This window comes from Ciona robusta, chromosome 13 (genome assembly GCF_009617815.1).
Source record: "Ciona robusta chromosome 13, ASM961781v2".
NCBI classification, from domain to species: domain Eukaryota; kingdom Metazoa; phylum Chordata; class Ascidiacea; order Phlebobranchia; family Cionidae; genus Ciona; species Ciona robusta.
In genome coordinates, this window is record NC_143247.1 from 491,732 (window position 1) to 509,930 (window position 18,199).

An 18,199-nucleotide genomic window follows, 5' to 3' on the forward strand; every position below is an offset into this window, starting at 1 on the left:
AAAAAAACAAAAACAAATAAAAATATCTACGCTGACCTGCGCTTGAAACAGATAGTTTTTTTTGTTTTTGTTTACCGAATAACATAACCAGCAAATATCTTTGCTTAAAGTTTTAGGAGGTTGGGTTAAAAATATTTGCTGTGTGGGTTAACAAGTAACGAAGAGAGATGCGATTCGTTGTTTTGTTAACGCTCATAGTCGTTTGTATGTATATTTCCTCGGTGCATGGAAAAAGAAGAAGAGGTGAGTACGGTGGCGGTCACCGTGATCACGACTACGGAAATCACGGCGGCAAGAACGTATGCCAGGTATTTCAATTATATTTTAATCACCCACAAAGTTATAAAGTTATATAGAACTTGTAAGCGGGCACGAGGTGTATGAAACAGAACCTCTGTGTTATAACGACTGTCGTTGCCCCGCCATGCGAGGATAAATAAGTTACATATGTGGTAACTCGTAAGCGAGCATATAAGGTGTATGAAACAGAACACCCGTGTAAAATAAAGTAAAGTAACGACTGTCGTTCCTCCGCAGCAGGATAAATAGATTTATTTCGTACTTATAAATAAATACGACTTTCTCTCGCAGAAATTTTCATGGAGTGCATGGACTAAATGTAGCGGTTCATGCGGGTCTGGAATGCAACAAAGATCTCGCAATTTGAACGGACAACCGCCATTCTATGGGAGGAGACGGCGGTTTGGCAGGAGGCATTGGGGTGGTAGAAGGCGCAGGAGTCGCCAAAAGTACGGTAGTGGCTCAGTAAAATGTCCAATTGAAAAGCGCCGTTGCGCACTGCCCCCCTGTCGTGTCGATTGCAAGGTATATTACACTTTAAATATTAATTTCTAAGATTAAAAATAAAAAAGGTAAATCTTGTATTTTTTTACCAAGGTTGGTCCATGGTCGAGGTTTTGTCCCTGTAGCGCCTCATGTGGTGGAGGAAGAAAAACTCGTACACGGAAAATCATAACTCGTCCCCAACACGGCGGTACAAGATGTCCTGCTTTATCTGATACACAAACTTGCAATAACAATATATGTTCAATTGATTGTAAGGTAAGCCTAATCTATATTATATTACAATATCTATATATATTACATAATTATACCTGAAGTAATATATATGATAATTGTAACAAAAACGGAGGTATATAAAACAAAAACACTCAACACAATAACAAGAAAGCTGAAGGCACTAATGAAAGGCAACGAGTATTACGATTTCAATAATATACATTGTAAATCACACTGGCAAAAATGTTAGAAAAAATGTCGCTTGGTTAAATGTCTATGCGCAATAACGCCATTGAAAAGGACTTTTTTGTTTTATTAGTTGCAAAGTATAATATACCATTAACAATCGAAAAACAATTGTAAATTGTCTCTTAGGTTGGTCCGTGGTCGAAGTTTGGTAGGTGTAGCGCCTCATGCGGTGGAGGTAGACGATTTCGTACACGGAAAATCATCACTCGTCCCCAACACGGTGGTACAAGATGCCCTGCTTTATCTGATACACAATCCTGCAATAAAAATATATGTTCAATTGATTGTAAGGTAAGCCTAATCTATATTGCTTCTTACATAATTATACCTGAAGTAATATATATGATAATCGTAACAAAAACGGACACGAGGTGAATGAAACAAAAACACTCAACGCAAGAAGAAGAGAGCTGAAGGCACTAATAAAAGGCCACGAGTATTACGATTTCAATAATATACATTGTAAATCACACTGGCAAAAATGATAGAAAAAATGTCGCTTGGTTAAATGGCTAAGCGCAATAACGCCATTGAAAGGGACTTTTTTGTTTTATTGGTTGCTAGGTATAATATACCATTAACAATCGAAAAAAAAATTGTAAATTGTCTCTCAGGTTGGCCCGTGGTCAAAGTTTGGTAGGTGTAGCGCCTCATGTGGTGGAGGAAGAAAAACTCGTACCCGGAAAATCATCACTCGACCCCAACACGGTGGTACAAGATGTCCTGCTTTATCTGATACACAATCCTGCAATAACAACAACTGTCCAATCGATTGTAGGGTAGGTCTTATTTAAGAATTAATGTAACTTGTTTATCCTCGCATGGCGGGGCAACGACAACCGTTATAACACGGATGTTCTGTTTCATACACCTCGTGCCCGCTTACGAGTTACCACGTATGTAACTTGTTTATCTTCGTATGTTGGGGCAACGACAATCGTTATAACACGGGAGTTCTGTTTCTTACACCTCGTGCCCGCTTACAAAGTTACCACGTATGTAACGCCGTGCCATAGTGGTTAGCGCGCCTGCCTCTAATCCAGAAGTAATTGATCCAAGGCTCCACGCTGCTATCATTGTGGGCGTATGTGTCCTTGGGCAAAACACTTAACAGCAATTGCTCCATCCCAGTGGTCACTAATGGGTTGTCCAAATTATCAGCAATACATAAAAAAATAAATTAAGTCCCAAAAAAATTAATCACCCACAAAGTAACATACATGGTAACTCGTAAGCTGGCATGAGGTGTTAAACCCGTGTGATAACGATTGTTGTTTTCCGGCCACGCGAGGATAAAATAAGTTACATTCATTCTTTCATTTAGAATGTTTTTATGTAGGGCTGACAATTTATATTGTGTTTCACATTAGGTTGGGCGATGGTCTAAATTTAAAAATCAATAAACAATCGACCGCTATAATACGCGCAACCAAATTAATTTTCACCCAAGGTTGGCCCGTGGTCGAGGTTTTGTCCCTGTAGCGCCTCATGTGGTGGAGGAAGAAAAACTCGTACACGGAAAATCATAACTCGTCCCCAACACGGTGGTACAAGATGTCCTGCTTTAACTGATACACAATCCTGCAATAAAAATATATGTTCAATTGATTGTAAGGTAAGCCTAATCTATATTGCTTCTTACATAATTATACCTGAAGTAATATATATGATAATCGTAACAAAAACGGACACGAGGTGAATAAAACAAAAACACTCAACGCAAGAAGAAGAGAGCTGAAGGCACTAATAAAAGGCCACGAGTATTACGATTTCAATAATATACATTGTAAATCACACTGGCAAAAATAATAGAAAAAATGTCGCTTGGTTAAATGGCTAAGCGCAATAACGCCATTGAAAGGGACTTTTTTGTTTTATTGGTTGCTAGGTATAATATACCATTAACAATCGAAAAAAAAATTGTAAATTGTCTCTCAGGTTGGCCCGTGGTCAAAGTTTGGTAGGTGTAGCACCTCATGTGGTGGAGGAAGAAAAACTCGTACCCGGAAAATCATCACTCGACCCCAACACGGTGGTACAAGATGTCCTGCTTTATCTGATACACAATCCTGCAATAACAACAACTGTCCAATCGATTGTAGGGTAGGTCTTATTTAAGAATTAATGTAACTTGTTTATCCTCGCATGGCGGGGCAACGACAATCGTTATAACACGGATGTTCTGTTTCATACACCTCGTGCCCGCTTACGAGTTACCACGTATGTAACTTGTTTATCTTCGTATGTTGGGGCAACGACAATCGTTATAACACGGGAGTTCTGTTTCTTACACCTCGTGCCCGCTTACAAAGTTACCACGTATGTAACGCCGTGCCATAGTGGTTAGTGCGCCTGCCTCTAATCCAGAAGTAATTGATCAAAGGCTCCACGCTGCTATCATTGTGGGCGTATGTGTCCTTGGGCAAAACACTTAACAGCAATTGCTCCATCCCAGTGGTCACTAATGGGTTGTCCAAATTATCAGCAATACATAAAAAAATAAATTAAGTCCCAAAAAAATTAATCACCCACAAAGTAACATACATGGTAACTTGTAAGCTGGCATGAGGTGTTAAACCCGTGTGATGACGACTGTCGTTTTCCGGCCACGCGAGGATAAAATAAGTTACATTCATTCTTTCATTTAGAATGTTTTTATGTAGGGCTGACAATTTATATTGTGTTTCACATTAGGTTGGGCGATGGTCTAAATTTACAAATCAATAAACAATCGACCGCTATAATACGCGCAACCAAATTAATTTTCACCCAGGTTGGTCCGTGGTCGAGGTTTTGTCCCTGTAGCGCCTCATGTGGTGGAGGAAGAAAAACTCGTACAAGGAAAATCATCACTGGTCCCCAACACGGCGGTACAAGATGTCCTGCTTTATCTGATACACAAACTTGCAATAACAATATATGTTCAATTGATTGTAAGGTAAGCCTAATCTATATATATTACATAATTATACCTGAAGTAATATATATGATAATCGTATCAAAAACAGACACGAGGTATATGAAACAAAAACACTCAACGCAATAACAAGAGAGCTGAAGGCACTAATGAAAGGCCACGAGTATTACGATTTCAATAATATACATTGTAAATCACACTGGCAAAAATGTTTAAAAAATGTCGCTTGGTTAAATGTCTATGCGCAATAACGCCATTGAAAAGGACTTTTTAGTTTTATTGGTTGCTAGGTATAATATACCATTAACAATCGAAAAACAATTGTAAATTGTCTCTTAGGTTGGTCCGTGGTCGAAGTTTGGTAGGTGTAGCGCCTCATGTGGTGGAGGAAGAAAAACTCGTACACGGAAAATCATAACTCGACCCCAACACGGTGGTACAAGATGTCCTGCTTTATCTGATACACAATCCTGCAATAACAACAATTGTCCAATCCATTGTAGGGTAGGTCTTTTTTAAGAATGAATGTAACTTATTTATCTTCGTATGTTGGGGCAACGACAATCGTTATAACACGAGTGTTCTGTTTCTTACACCTCGTGCCCGCTTACAAAGTTACCACAAATGTAACGTCGTGCCATAGTGGTTAGCGCGCCTGCCTCTAATCCAGAAGTAATTGATCCAAGGCTCGACGCTGCTATCATTGTGGGCGTATGTGTCCTTGGGCAAAACACTTAACAGCAATTGCTCCAACCCAGTGGTCACTAATGGGTTGTCCAAATTTTCAGCAATACATAAAAAAAATAAATTAAGTCCCAAAAAAATTAATCACCCACAAAGTAACGTACATGGTAATTCGTAAGCTGGCATGAGGTGTTAAACCCGTGTGATGACGACTGTCGTTTTCCGGCCACGCGAGGATAAAATAAGTTACATTCATTCTTTCATTTAGAATGTTTTTATGTAGGGCTCACAATTTATATTGTGTTTCACATTTGGTTGGGCGATGGTCTAAATTTACAAATCAATAAACAATCGACCGCTATAATACGCGCAACCAAATTAATTTTCACCCAAGGTTGGTACGTGGTCGAAGTTTGGTCGCTGTAGCGCCTCATGTGGTGGAGGAAGAAAAACTCGTACACGGAAAATCATCACTCGTCCCCAACACGGTGGTACAAGATGTCCTGCTTTAACTGATATACAAACTTGCAATAACAATATATGTTCAATTGATTGTAAGGTAAGCCTAATCTATATTATATTACAATATCTATATATATTACATAATTATACCTGAAGTAATATATATGATAATCGTCACAAAAACGGACACGAGGTATATGAAACAAAAACACTCAACACAAGAACAAGAGAGCTGAAAGCACTAATGAAAGGTCACGAGTATTACGATTTCAATAATATACATTGTAAATCACACTGGCAAAAATGATAGAAAAAATGTCGCTTGGTTAAATGTCTATGCGCAATAACGCCATTGAAAAGGACTTTTTAGTTTTATTGGTTGCTAGGTATAATATACCATTAACAATCGAAAAAAAATTGTAAATTGTCTCTCAGGTTGGCCCGTGGTCAAAGTTTGGTAGGTGTAGCGCCTCATGTGGTGGAGGAAGAAAAACTCGTACCCGGAAAATCATCACTCGACCCCAACACGGTGGTACAAGATGTCCTGCTTTATCTGATACACAATCCTGCAATAACAACAACTGTCCAATCGATTGTAGGGTAGGTCTTATTTAAGAATTAATGTAACTTGTTTATCCTCGCATGGCGGGGCAACGACAACCGTTATAACACGGATGTTCTGTTTCATACACCTCGTGCCCGCTTACGAGTTACCACGTATGTAACTTGTTTATCTTCGTGTGTTGGGGCAACGACAATCGTTATAACACGGGAGTTCTGTTTCTTACACCTCGTGCCCGCTTACAAAGTTACCACGTATGTAACGCCGTGCCATAGTGGTTAGCGCGCCTGCCTCTAATCCAGAAGTAATTGATCCAAGGCTCCACGCTGCTACCATTGTGGGCGTATGTGTCCTTGGGCAAAACACTTAACAGCAATTGCTCCATCCCGGTGGTCACTAATGGGTTGTCCAAATTATCAGCAATACATAAAAAAATAAATTAAGTCCCAAAAAAATTAATCACGCACAAAGTAACATACATGGTAACTTGTAAGCTGGCACGAGGTGTTAAACCCGTGTGATAACGACTGTCGTTTTCCGGCCACGCGAAGATAAAATAAGTTACATTCATTCTTTCATTTAGAATGTTTTTATGTAGGGCTGACAATTTATATTGTGTTTCACATTAGGTTGGGCGATGGTCTAAATTTACAAATCAATAAACAATCGACCGCTATAATACGCGCAACCAAATTAATTTTCACCAAGGTTGGCCCGTGGTCGAAGTTTGGTCGCTGTAGCGCCTCATGTGGTGGAGGAAGAAAAACTCGTACACGGAAAATCATCACTCGTCCCCAACACGGTGGTACAAGATGCCCTGCTTTATCTGATACACAATCTTGCAATAACAACAATTGTCAAATCGATTGTAGGGTAGGTCTAATTTAAGAATAAATGTAACTTATTTATCCTCGCACGACGGGGCAACAACAGTCATTATAACACCGCTGTTCTGTTTCATACACCTCGTACCCGCTTACAAGTTACTACGTATGTAACTTTGTGGATTATTTTCTTTGGATTTTTTTATGTTCGGCTAAATATTTAAACTACCAATTTGTGACCACTGGGTTGAAACACCCTTGGAGTTTCGCCCAAGGAAACATACGCCTACAATAGTAGCAGCAAAGAGCCTTGAACCCATTACCTATGGTTACACCCACGTGGGCTAACCAGCTGTGCCGCGGTGCCTGGTGGTATTGCAAACGTATAACTATTCACATTATGGGTAAAATATATAACGAATTTTATACAAGATGCTGCTTTAATATACATTTTTAACCAAGTTCCTATTGATTAATGTTCTAACTAAATGGTTACCATCAGCCCATCTGCACTTCATTTTCACCCAGGTTGGCCCGTGGTCGAAGTTTGGTAGCTGTAGCGCCTCATGTGGTGGAGGAAGAAAAACTCGTACACGGAAAATTATCACTCGTCCCCAACACGGTGGTACAAGATGCCCTGCTTTATCTGATACACAATCTTGCAATAACAACAATTGTCCAATTGATTGTAAGGTAAACTTACTAAAAATATGTCATTCGTTCATATATGTATGAATTGGTTAAAGGTTTTAACTTTGAATACAAACAACAAATTGTGATGATGTTTTTGAATAAAGCAGCAAAGATCAAATAATTTAAAACAACGAATGAAACATAATTGGTATTTTAAACACGCTGTGCCCAAAAACTACTGGTGAAATAATGTAGCTATAAACCTATGATACAAATATAAATCAATTTATATTGAATTATATTTAGATAATCTAATTAAGGTGTGGCAGTGTGGTGAAAAGGAGACAGTATAACTCATAATATCCTAATTGTGTTTTATTCAAATAAAAACGGTCTATGGAGGTCGTGAAGATACGATTTTATAATGCTTTAAATGATCATTGTTTACCACCAAATGGGAGGACAATCTAGAATGAGAGTTGACTCATCTTTCCCGACACAAATAATTTTTTAAACCTAAAGTGTGCTTAAAGACACACAGTTTGTTTTTAATGTATAAAAAGTACGTTTTACTTGACAATTATGGTTACACTTGACAGTGAGAATGGTGATATTACCATAAGTTGATTTTCAAAATATTTTTTTCTAGGTTGGCCCATGGTCTACTTTTGGTCCCTGTAGCGCCTCGTGTGGTGGAGGCACCAAAAAAAGGACACGAACAGTGACAACCCCAGCCCAACATGGCGGTCAAGCATGTCCTGCGCTATCTGATACGCAATCATGTAATAACAACAATTGTCCAATTAATTGTCAGGTAATTTTAATTTGCAAAGTGGTTAACAGATATAACTTAAAACACATAACAGAATGAATGACGTAACTTGCTTTATTCTCGCATGGCCTAAAAACGACAGTCGTTATAACACGGATGTTTTGTTTCATACACCTCGTGCCTGCTTTCATACACCTCGTGCCTACCAGTTTGTAACCACTGGGTTGAAACACCCTTGGAGTCTTGCCCAAGGACACATACGCCTACAGTAGTAGCAGCAAAGAGCCTTGAACCCATTACCTATGGTTACACCCACGTGGGCTAACCAGCTGTGCCGCGGCGCCTGGTGGTATTGCAAACGTATATTCACATTACGATTAAAATATACAACGAATTTTATACAAGATGCTGCTTCATTATAAATTTTTGAGCAAGTCCCTATTAATTTATGCACTAACTAAATGATTACCATCAGTCCATCTGAACTTTATTTTCACCCAGGTTGGCCCGTGGTCGAAGTTTAGTAGCTGTAGCGCCTCATGTGGTGGAGGAAGAAAAACTCGTACACGGAAAATCATAACTCGTCCCCAACACGGCGGTACAAGATGTCCTGCTTTATCTGATACACAATCCTGCAATAACAACAATTGTCCAATTGATTGTCAGGTAAACTTACTAAAAATATGTCATTCGTTCATATACGTATGAAATGGTTCAAGGTCATAAATTTGAATACAAACTACAAATTGTATTTATCTTTTCGAATACAGCAGCAAAGATCAATTTATTAAAAACAACAAAAGAAACTTTAGTTTTTAAAACTAGAATTTAAAACAAGCTGTGCCAAAAAACTACTGGTCAAATAATAAAGGTGAAAACGCAAGTTACAAATTTAAACTAATTTGTATTAAATTGTATTAAGATAATCTAATTAAGGTATGGAAGTGCGGGGAAAAACGAAACACCGTTAGCACATAATATCCAAATAACCTGATTGTGTTTTAAACAATTAACAACGGTCTATGGGAATCGTGGGGATACAGTTTTATATTTGTTTACTACCAAATGGGAGGACAATCTAGAATGAGAGTTGTCTCATCTTCCCCGAAAATAATATTTTTTTAAACCCAAATTGTGCTTAAAGACGTACAGTTTGTTTTTAATGTATAAAAAGTACGTTTTACTTGACAATTATGGTTACACTTGACAGTGAGAATGGTGATATTACCACAAGTTGATTTTCAAAATATTTTTTTCTAGGTTGGCCCATGGTCTACTTTTGGTTCCTGTAGCGCCTCGTGTGGTGGTGGCTCTAAAACAAGATCACGAACAGTGACAACCCCAGCCCAACACGGTGGTACAAGATGCCCTGCTTTATCTGATACACAAACTTGCAATAACAATATATGTTTAATTGATTGTCAGGTAAACTTACTAAAAATATGTCATTCGTTCATATATGTATGAATTGGTTCAAGGTCATAAATTTGAATGCAAACTACAAATTGTGATGATGTTTTTGAATAAAGCAGCAAAGATCAAATAATTTAAAACAACGAATGAAACATAATTGGTATTTTAAACACGCTGTGCCCAAAAACTACTGGTGAAATAATGTAGCTATAAACCTATGATACAAATATAAATCAATTTATATTGAATTATATTTAGATAATCTAATTAAGGTGTGGCAGTGTGGTGAAAAGGAGACAGTATAACTCATAATATCCTAATTGTGTTTTATTCAAATAAAAACGGTCTATGGAGGTCGTGAAGATACGATTTTATAATGTTTTGAATGATCATTGTTTACCACCAAATGGGAGGACAAAATAGAATAAGAGTTGTCTCATCTTCCCCGAAAATAATAATTTTTTAAACCCAAATTGTGCTTAAAGACACACAGTTTGTTTTTAATGTATAAAAAGTACGTTTTACTTGACAATTATGGTTACACTTGACAGTGAGAATGGTGATATTACCATAAGTTGATTTTCAAAATATTTTTTTCTAGGTGGGCCCATGGTCTACTTTTGGTCCCTGTAGCGCCTCGTGTGGTGGAGGCACCAAAAAAAGGACACGAACAGTGACAACCCCAGCCCAACATGGCGGTCAAGCATGTCCTGCGCTATCTGATACGCAATCATGTAATAACAACAATTGTCCAATTAATTGTCAGGTAATTTTAATTTGCAAAGTGGTTAACAGATATAACTTAAAATACATAACAGAATGAATGACGTAACTTGCTTTATTCTCGCATGGCCTAAAAACGACAGTCGTTATAACACGGATGTTTTGTTTCATACACCTCGTGCCTGCTTACGAGTTACCACATATTAAAATTTGTGGGTAATTTTCTTTTAGTTTTTTCATCAAAATATTTAAACTACCAGTTTGTAACCACTGGGTTGAAACACCCTTGGAGTCTTGCCCAAGGACACATACGCCTACAGTAGTAGCAGCAAAGAGCCTTGAACCCATTACCTATGGTTACACCCACGTGGGCTAACCAGCTGTGCCGCGGCCCCTGGTGGTATTGCAAACGTATATTCACATTACGATTAAAATATACAACGAATTTTATACAAGATGCTGCTTCATTATAAATTTTTGAGCAAGTCCCTGTTAATTTATGCACTAACTAAATAATTACCATCAGTCCATCTGAACTTTATTTTCACCCAGGTTGGCCCGTGGTCGAAGTTTAGTAGCTGTAGCGCCTCATGTGGTGGAGGAAGAAAAACTCGTACACGGAAAATCATCACTCGTCCCCAACACGGTGGTACAAGATGCCCTGCTTTATCTGATACACAAACCTGCAATAACAACAATTGTCCAATCGATTGTAAGGTAGGTCTAATTTAAGAATGAATGTAACTTATTTATCCTCGCACGACGGGGCAACAACAGTCATTATAACACCAGTGTTCTGTTTCATACACCTCCTGCTTGCTTACGAGTTACCACATATTTAACTTTGTGGATACTTTTCTTTTAGTTTTTTCATGTTTACAAAAAAGTTTAAACAACCAGTTTGTGACCACTGGGTTGAAACACCCTTGGAGTTTCGCCCAAGGACACATACGCCTACAATAGTAGCAGCAAAGAGCCTTGAACCCATTACCTATGGTTACACGCGCGTGCGCTAACCAGCTGTGCCGCAGTGCCTGGTGGTATCGCAAACGTATATTCACATTATGACTAAAATATACAACGAATTTTTTACAAGATGCTGCTTCATTATAAATTTTTGAGCAAATCCCTGTTGATTTATGCTCTAACTAAATTGTTACCATCAGTCCAACTTAACTTTATTTTCACCCAGGTTGGCCCGTGGTCGAAGTTTAGTAGCTGTAGCGCCTCATGTGGTGGAGGAAGAAAAACTCGTACACGGAAAATCATAACTCGTCCCCAACACGGCGGTACAAGATGTCCTGCTTTATCTGATACACAAACTTGCAATAACAACAATTGTCCAATTGATTGTCAGGTAAACTTACTAAAATATGTCATTCGTTCATATATGTATGAATGAAATGGTTCAAGGTCATAAATTTGAATACAAACTACAAATTGTATTTATCTTTTCGAATACAGCAGCAAAGATCAATTTATTAAAAACAACAAAAGAAACTTTAGATTTTAAAACTAGATTTTAAAACAAGCTGTGCCAAAAAACTACTGGTCAAATAATGAAGGTGAAAACGCAAGTTACAAATTTAAACTAATTTATATTAAATTGTATTAAGATAATCTAATTAAGGTATGGAAGTGCGGGGAAAAACGGGACACCGTTAGCACATAATATCCAAATAACCTGATTGTGTTTTAAACAATTAACAACGGTATATGGGAATCGTGGGGATACAGTTTTATATTTGTTTACTACCAAATGGGAGGACAATCTAGAATGAGAGTTGTCTCATCTTCCCCGAAAATAATAATTTTTTAAACCTAAATTGTGCTTAAAGACACACAGTTTGTTTTTAATGTATACAAAGTACGTTTTACTTGACAATTATGGGTACACTTGATAGTGAGAATGGTGATATTACCATAAGTTGATTTTCAAAATATTTTTTTCTAGGTTGGCCCATGGTCTACTTTTGGTACCTGTAGCGCCTCGTGTGGTGGTGGCACTAAAACAAGGTCACGAACAGTGACAACCCCAGCCCAACATGGCGGTCAAGCATGTCCTGCTTTATCTGATACACAATCATGTAATAACAACAATTGTCCAATTAATTGTCAGGTAATTTTATATTTAAATATTTGAAAAAGTGGTTAACGGATATAACTTTATATACATAACACAAATTGCATTTATCGTGAATGAATGATGTAACTTATTTATCCTCGCGTGGCCGGAAAACGACAGTCGTTATAACACGGGTGTTGATATACCTCGCGCCAGCTTTTTTGCCATATATGTAACCTTGTAGGTGAATATTTTTTTAGATATTTTTTATTAACAGCTAAAAAATTGGACAACCCATTAGTGACCACTGGGTTTAGAGCAATTGCCGTTTGGTGTCTTGCCCAAAAACACATACGCCCACAATGGTAGCAGCGACGAGCCTTGAGCCAATTACCTTTTGGTAATAGAGGTAGGCGCGCTAAACACGGTGCAGCAAGGAAAGGTTAAAAACAACACCGTATTATGTTACCTGCAAAAATGGCCTCTATTTTGGATTAAATACGAAGTAAAATGTAACACACAGTAAAAGATTGCTCAAATCTTTATTTCCAGGTAAGTCAATGGTCCACGTTTGGTCTCTGTAGCGCCTCTTGTGGTGGTGGCACTAAAACAAGGACACGAACGGTGACAACTCCAGAGCAATATGGCGGGAAAAAATGTCCTGCTTTAGATGATACACAATCTTGTAATAACAACAATTGTCCAATTGATTGTCAGGTAATTCTGAATCCTTAACAGTGATTAATAGTGGATGAATTGTATAAAATCGACAATGCATTCTGACGCAGTGGCACAATGGCCGGCGCCCTTGCCTCTAACCCAGAGGTTATGGGTTCAAGGCTCGTCACTGCTACCACTGTGGGAATAGGTGTTTTTGGGCCAAGACACTTAACGGCAATTGCTCCAACCCAGTGGTCACTAATGGGTTGTCCAAATTATCAGCCATTTGGAATAAAATAAAACAATTAAAAATCCACCCCTCAAAAATTACCGTGTTGGCAACGCGAGAGAAAACAACTTACTTTCAATCGTTCATTCATCAAATATACCATGCATGTAATTGTTCCAGGTAAGTCAATGGTCTACGTTTGGTGTCTGTAGCGCCTCTTGCGGTGGAGGCACCAAAACAAGGTCACGAACAGTGACAACCCCAGCCCAACATGGCGGTCAAGCATGTCCTGCTTTAGATGATACGCAATCTTGCAATAACAACAATTGTCCAATTGATTGTCAGGTAATTCTAAAACTTAACTGTGGGCATAACTGCAGTCATTATAACACGAATGTTCTGTTTTATACACCTCGTGCCCGCTTACGAGTTCTCACGTATGTAACTTATTTATCCTCGCATGACGGGCAACGACAGTCATTATAACACGAATGTTCTGTTTTATACACCTCGTGCCTGCTTACGAGTTCTTATGTATGTAACTTATTTATCCTCGCATGGCGGGGCAACAACAGCCATTATAACACGGGTGTTCTGTGTTATACACCTTGTGCCAGCTTACGGGTTACCACGTTTGCCACTTTGTAAGTAACTCTTTTATTTTTATGTTTTCTGTATGGCTGACAATTCTTAAGGCCCATTAGTAACCAGTGGGTTGGAACAATTGCCGTTAAGTGTCTTGCCCAAGCCCACATACGCCCACGATGGTAGCAGTGACGAGCCTTGAAACTATTACATCTGAGTTAGAGTCGGGAAAGAAACTACATTACTCGAGTTAAAATAACTAAATATATTGAACGCAACCAAACTTTGACACAGGTTGGGCAATGGACCACTTTTAGTCCCTGTAGCGCCTCGTGTGGTGGAGGTACCAAAACAAGGTCACGTACAGTGACAACCCCAGCCCAACATGGCGGTCAAGCATGTCCAGCGCTATCTGATACACAATCTTGCAATAACAACAATTGTCCAATTGATTGTCAGGTATTTTTGTCAAACATAATTTCAACACAAATAGGTGCGGAGTGAACTGCCAATAACATATATTATATCTTTGACTATTCCAAAAGTGTTTATTGTAGAAACGACTATATATGTAACCGACACCACAGTTAGCGTTCCTGCCCCTAGCACATATGGTCCAAGGTTCAAGGCCCATCGCTGCCACTAACGTGGGGATATGAAGCCTGTGGCGTTTTATAGGCGATGTAAATAACCATAGTAATTTGGTCACAGCAGATAGGTGACATGCATTGTTACATGTTGTGTGATTATGTGCTAAAATATAGTAGAGTGGGAGAAGAAAGGACAGCTTTAGCACATAATATCTAAATATCCTGATCCTGTTTTGAACAATTAACAACGGTTTATGGGAGTTGTGAAAATACCGTTTTTATATTTCTTTGAATGTTCTTTGTTTACCAAATAGACAGAAAAAAATGGAATAAAAATGTCCCATATTTCCCGACCTACTATACATAGATACATAATGTGGTAATTTAGGTTGCAATCTGCATTTAACATTATAATAAAGCCTTAACATTATGTAGGTGAATACATGGGGCGAATGGGGAGCATGCGACACCGCAAACAACTGTAGAAGACAGAGAACCACAACTGTTAAGATACCAGCTTCAAATGGCGGGAAGCCTTGTAATCTAACACAAGTAGAAGATTGCCAGATTCCTGATGTTTGTGATCTCGAATGCGAGGTATTTTGATTTTTATTTGTATCTGGTCTAAACTGAGACAGTAACTTGGTTCATCACCAGTGTAAAAGAGGTTACTATCCACCAAGTTACTGTCCGAAACATCTGCTGATCATGAGTTTAGTATCCAGACAGTAACTTGGCCCATCATCAGTGTAAAAGAGGTTACTATCCACCAAGTTACTGTCCGAAACATCTGCTGACCATAGGTTTAGCATCCAGATATTAACCAGATTGTGATTTTAGCTGCAATACAAAGACTGGGGGCCATGCAGCGTGACGTGTGGCACTGGCACCCGAACTAGAATAACACACGAACCGAACCCGAACAAATCAAGATGCAATCAATTCTCAACAACTCAAACGGAGGCATGCACTGTGGAATGTGCTCCATCAAAGGGTTAATTCCCTTAATAATAATTTTCCTTGTTATAGGCCTATTCTAATAATCTACAAAATTACATTCGATTTAATTAACATCCAAACATTGCATGCGGTTTAACTTAGAAGTAGTCATGATAGGTGTACAAAACGGAACACCCGTGTTATATTAACCAGAAAACATAAGTTCACTCAAATTATTCCGGTTTAAATAACTTTTTATTTTCTAAAATGTTATGACTTTCGTTTCGTGTTATTCTCCCGGTTACATTTCTGCGATGTTTATATAAATGAAATTTAACAATTTAAAAAAAAATCTGTTCTGTGATTTGACTTTGAGACATAAGTAATTTCTGTTCTTATGTATATATGCGGGTAATCACTAATACACTAAATATATCACTATTTCATTGTGTTTTATATGAATACTACACCGTGGCAAAGGGGTAAGCGCAATCTCCTCATGGTACAAGGCTGCTCACATTATGGAAAAATATGTTTTTAGGGGAGATAGTTAACGTTAACTGTGTCCGGCCGGTGGTCCCTGTCATGTGTTCCAAGTAATTGTCGCAGTTACTACTAAGTACGCAATTTATCTAAGTTTATACTTAATGTCATTTTATGTCTGAGCGTCTGTAATTCGTAATTTCTGAACCGAATCTGATTACTTCCATGTTATTTCCTTCTTGCTGTCTGTTTATTAGGAGTTAGTATTTCGTATTGTTGAAAGCGTATATTCTGTAATATTTGCAGCATATGTAATTTGTTTAGGTTGAGATAGCTTGAACGAAAGATCTGTGTTTTTAGGGTTTATAAATGTTACGAATGAATGAATGAATTGATGAATTAATGAATAAATCAGTGAATACTATTAGAATAAATGAATGAAACTTAACTTAATTCAATCATTTGTATACGTTTTAAAATATTGTATTGCTAAATATAAGTTTATGCCTATATGTTCTACTATCGGATAGCGAAGATCATGCTATAAAAACTACTATGAGGGATTATTTCTTTAGGAATCATCGGTTAAACCCCTTTTATCTTTTGTATAAATAGACAATGTACATCATTTGCAATACGTCTGTCAATTTATCAACCCAACACTTTTACTTAAATGATTTTTATCCGCAACATGTTTTAACAATCGGGCCGTTCTGCTGCAAACTTATTCTCTTTGTTGTCGATTAATTTGGTTACTGTATTCTAAAAAATAAACAAACATTTATGTACTTTAGAAAAGAAAAGTTTTACAGTTCTGTATTTTGAAGTTTATTCCATCTACTTCCAACATCATAATGCAAATAAAAGCGGTTCTTCTTATTGCTGTGATTTTAGTTGTGGCAGAAGTTGCTAGCGGTTTCACAAACGCACAGGTTAAACAGCTTTTGTAAGTAACGTAGCTTTGGCGTTTGCTTGAGAGCGAATGGGTAATGGGGTCGATGCTCGCTGCTGCCACCAATCTGTATGCCCGTGGCTCAGTGAATGTTCGCTTACAATTTATCAAAAACAACATTAGATATAGCTATAACAGCTTGGTGAAAATTGTTTCTATATTAAGGTGTTTTATTTAAACTAAAGGTCATACAGAAAACAAGAAAAATAATCACCCACAAAGTTACATACGTGGTAACTTGTAAGCGGGCACGAGGTGTATGAAACAGAACACCCATGTAACGACTGCAGTTTCCCGCCATGACGGATAAATAATTACATTCGTTCATTTATATCAAATAATTATCAAAAATGCTGTCCAAATATTGCAACAAACTGAAGATTTTTTTTCTGTTACAGCGGATCTTATGATTTTTACGAATACGTCAAGAGATTAAGTAGATTGGCTATGGGTGACAACGCAGGTAAGTAAAACAACTGCTTGAATGAGCTTACCAACTGAAATTTAAAATTTGATACTAATCTTCGGTTTAATAAAATGGGGGACTCGGTATAACTTCGGACCGAGTATCGGTTAGGACTCGGGACTCGCAACCAAAGTATCGGGAACAGCAGATACAAATATAATGGCCCTACTCCCAAAGCCCAAATTGTACACTTTCCTATTTATCGACATTGGTTTATAGCTTTGAATTAAACGATTTCCATTGTTTTATTGTGTTTAGACACATAGATATTTAAACTGCACAATAAAACGCAATATTACTTAGAACGTCAAATCGCTACCAGAATCAGATTTAATTTGTAACATTTTTGATTTATTTTACGTCATCTTACTAACGTGTATCATTTTTCAGACCTTTTCATGGGACCATCGTCCAGCGGATTATTGGAATAAACACCAAATATTTCAGGGATAATAAATAAAAACACATAAATAAATGGTTCGTTATTAATTGTGCCACAGCATAATATCACATAGGTGTCGGCCGCTTGAAATTTTTTAATAAAAAAATTAAACTTTTTTGGTTGACCAAACTATTTCCGCTAATCGGAGATAAATAAATAAAAAAGATTTTTTTGGTTGGATATGGATTGTGCCACTGCAGATGTTGCATGTATGTAGATGTCACATATAAGTGTCGGTTTAAGCCACAAACTTACAGAACGATTTATCGTACGTTAAGTAATTTAGATTGGTCAGAAACTGCAAAAATTTTAACAACTCGACTGTGGGAATGAAAGTGCCAACTGTTGTAAACTGTTTATGGTGTCTGCTCACTGTATACACTTATCGCGTCTTGCGTGCTTGAAGCATTGTTGCCCGAGGTTGCCTTGCCGCCGCGTTTATGCGAAAGTTGTTGTGTTGAGTATAAATAAAGTACCTTAGAATTACGTTGTATATATTGTGCGTTTTGTGTATTTAACGTTGTGTGCG

At 37.7% G+C, this 18,199-nt stretch overlaps 1 protein-coding gene and 1 long non-coding RNA gene across 13 annotated transcripts; both read left to right on the top strand.

The window, feature by feature from the left end:
* Positions 1-111: 111 nt before the first annotated feature.
* On the top strand, positions 112-15,768 carry LOC149725573 (thrombospondin type-1 domain-containing protein 7A-like). 12 transcript variants are annotated; one of them, XM_089891583.1, is made up of 25 exons: positions 112-308; positions 592-825; positions 898-1,062; positions 1,396-1,560; positions 1,884-2,048; positions 2,720-2,884; positions 3,208-3,372; positions 4,043-4,207; positions 4,526-4,690; positions 5,265-5,429; positions 5,768-5,932; positions 6,603-6,767; positions 7,247-7,411; positions 8,001-8,165; positions 8,625-8,789; positions 9,384-9,548; positions 10,138-10,302; positions 10,812-10,976; positions 11,452-11,616; positions 12,214-12,378; positions 12,877-13,041; positions 13,394-13,558; positions 14,093-14,257; positions 14,824-14,985; positions 15,229-15,768. In XM_089891583.1, the coding sequence occupies exons 1-25, from the start codon at positions 168-170 to the stop codon at positions 15,385-15,387; spliced, it is 4,161 nt and encodes a 1,386-aa protein (XP_089747709.1). In that variant the 5' UTR covers positions 112-167; the 3' UTR covers positions 15,388-15,768. The 12 variants fall into 12 exon arrangements, with proteins under 12 accessions (XP_089747709.1, XP_089747719.1, XP_089747718.1 ...); XM_089891593.1 differs by lacking the exon at positions 14,093-14,257; XM_089891592.1 differs by lacking the exon at positions 12,214-12,378.
* A 144-nt stretch (positions 15,769-15,912) lies between these two features.
* On the top strand, positions 15,913-17,703 carry LOC149725574 (uncharacterized). The gene is made up of 3 exons (XR_016386427.1): positions 15,913-16,756; positions 17,161-17,225; positions 17,619-17,703. It is a non-coding gene; the product is annotated as an uncharacterized LOC149725574 (long non-coding RNA).
* The last annotated feature ends 496 nt before the right edge of the window (positions 17,704-18,199 follow it).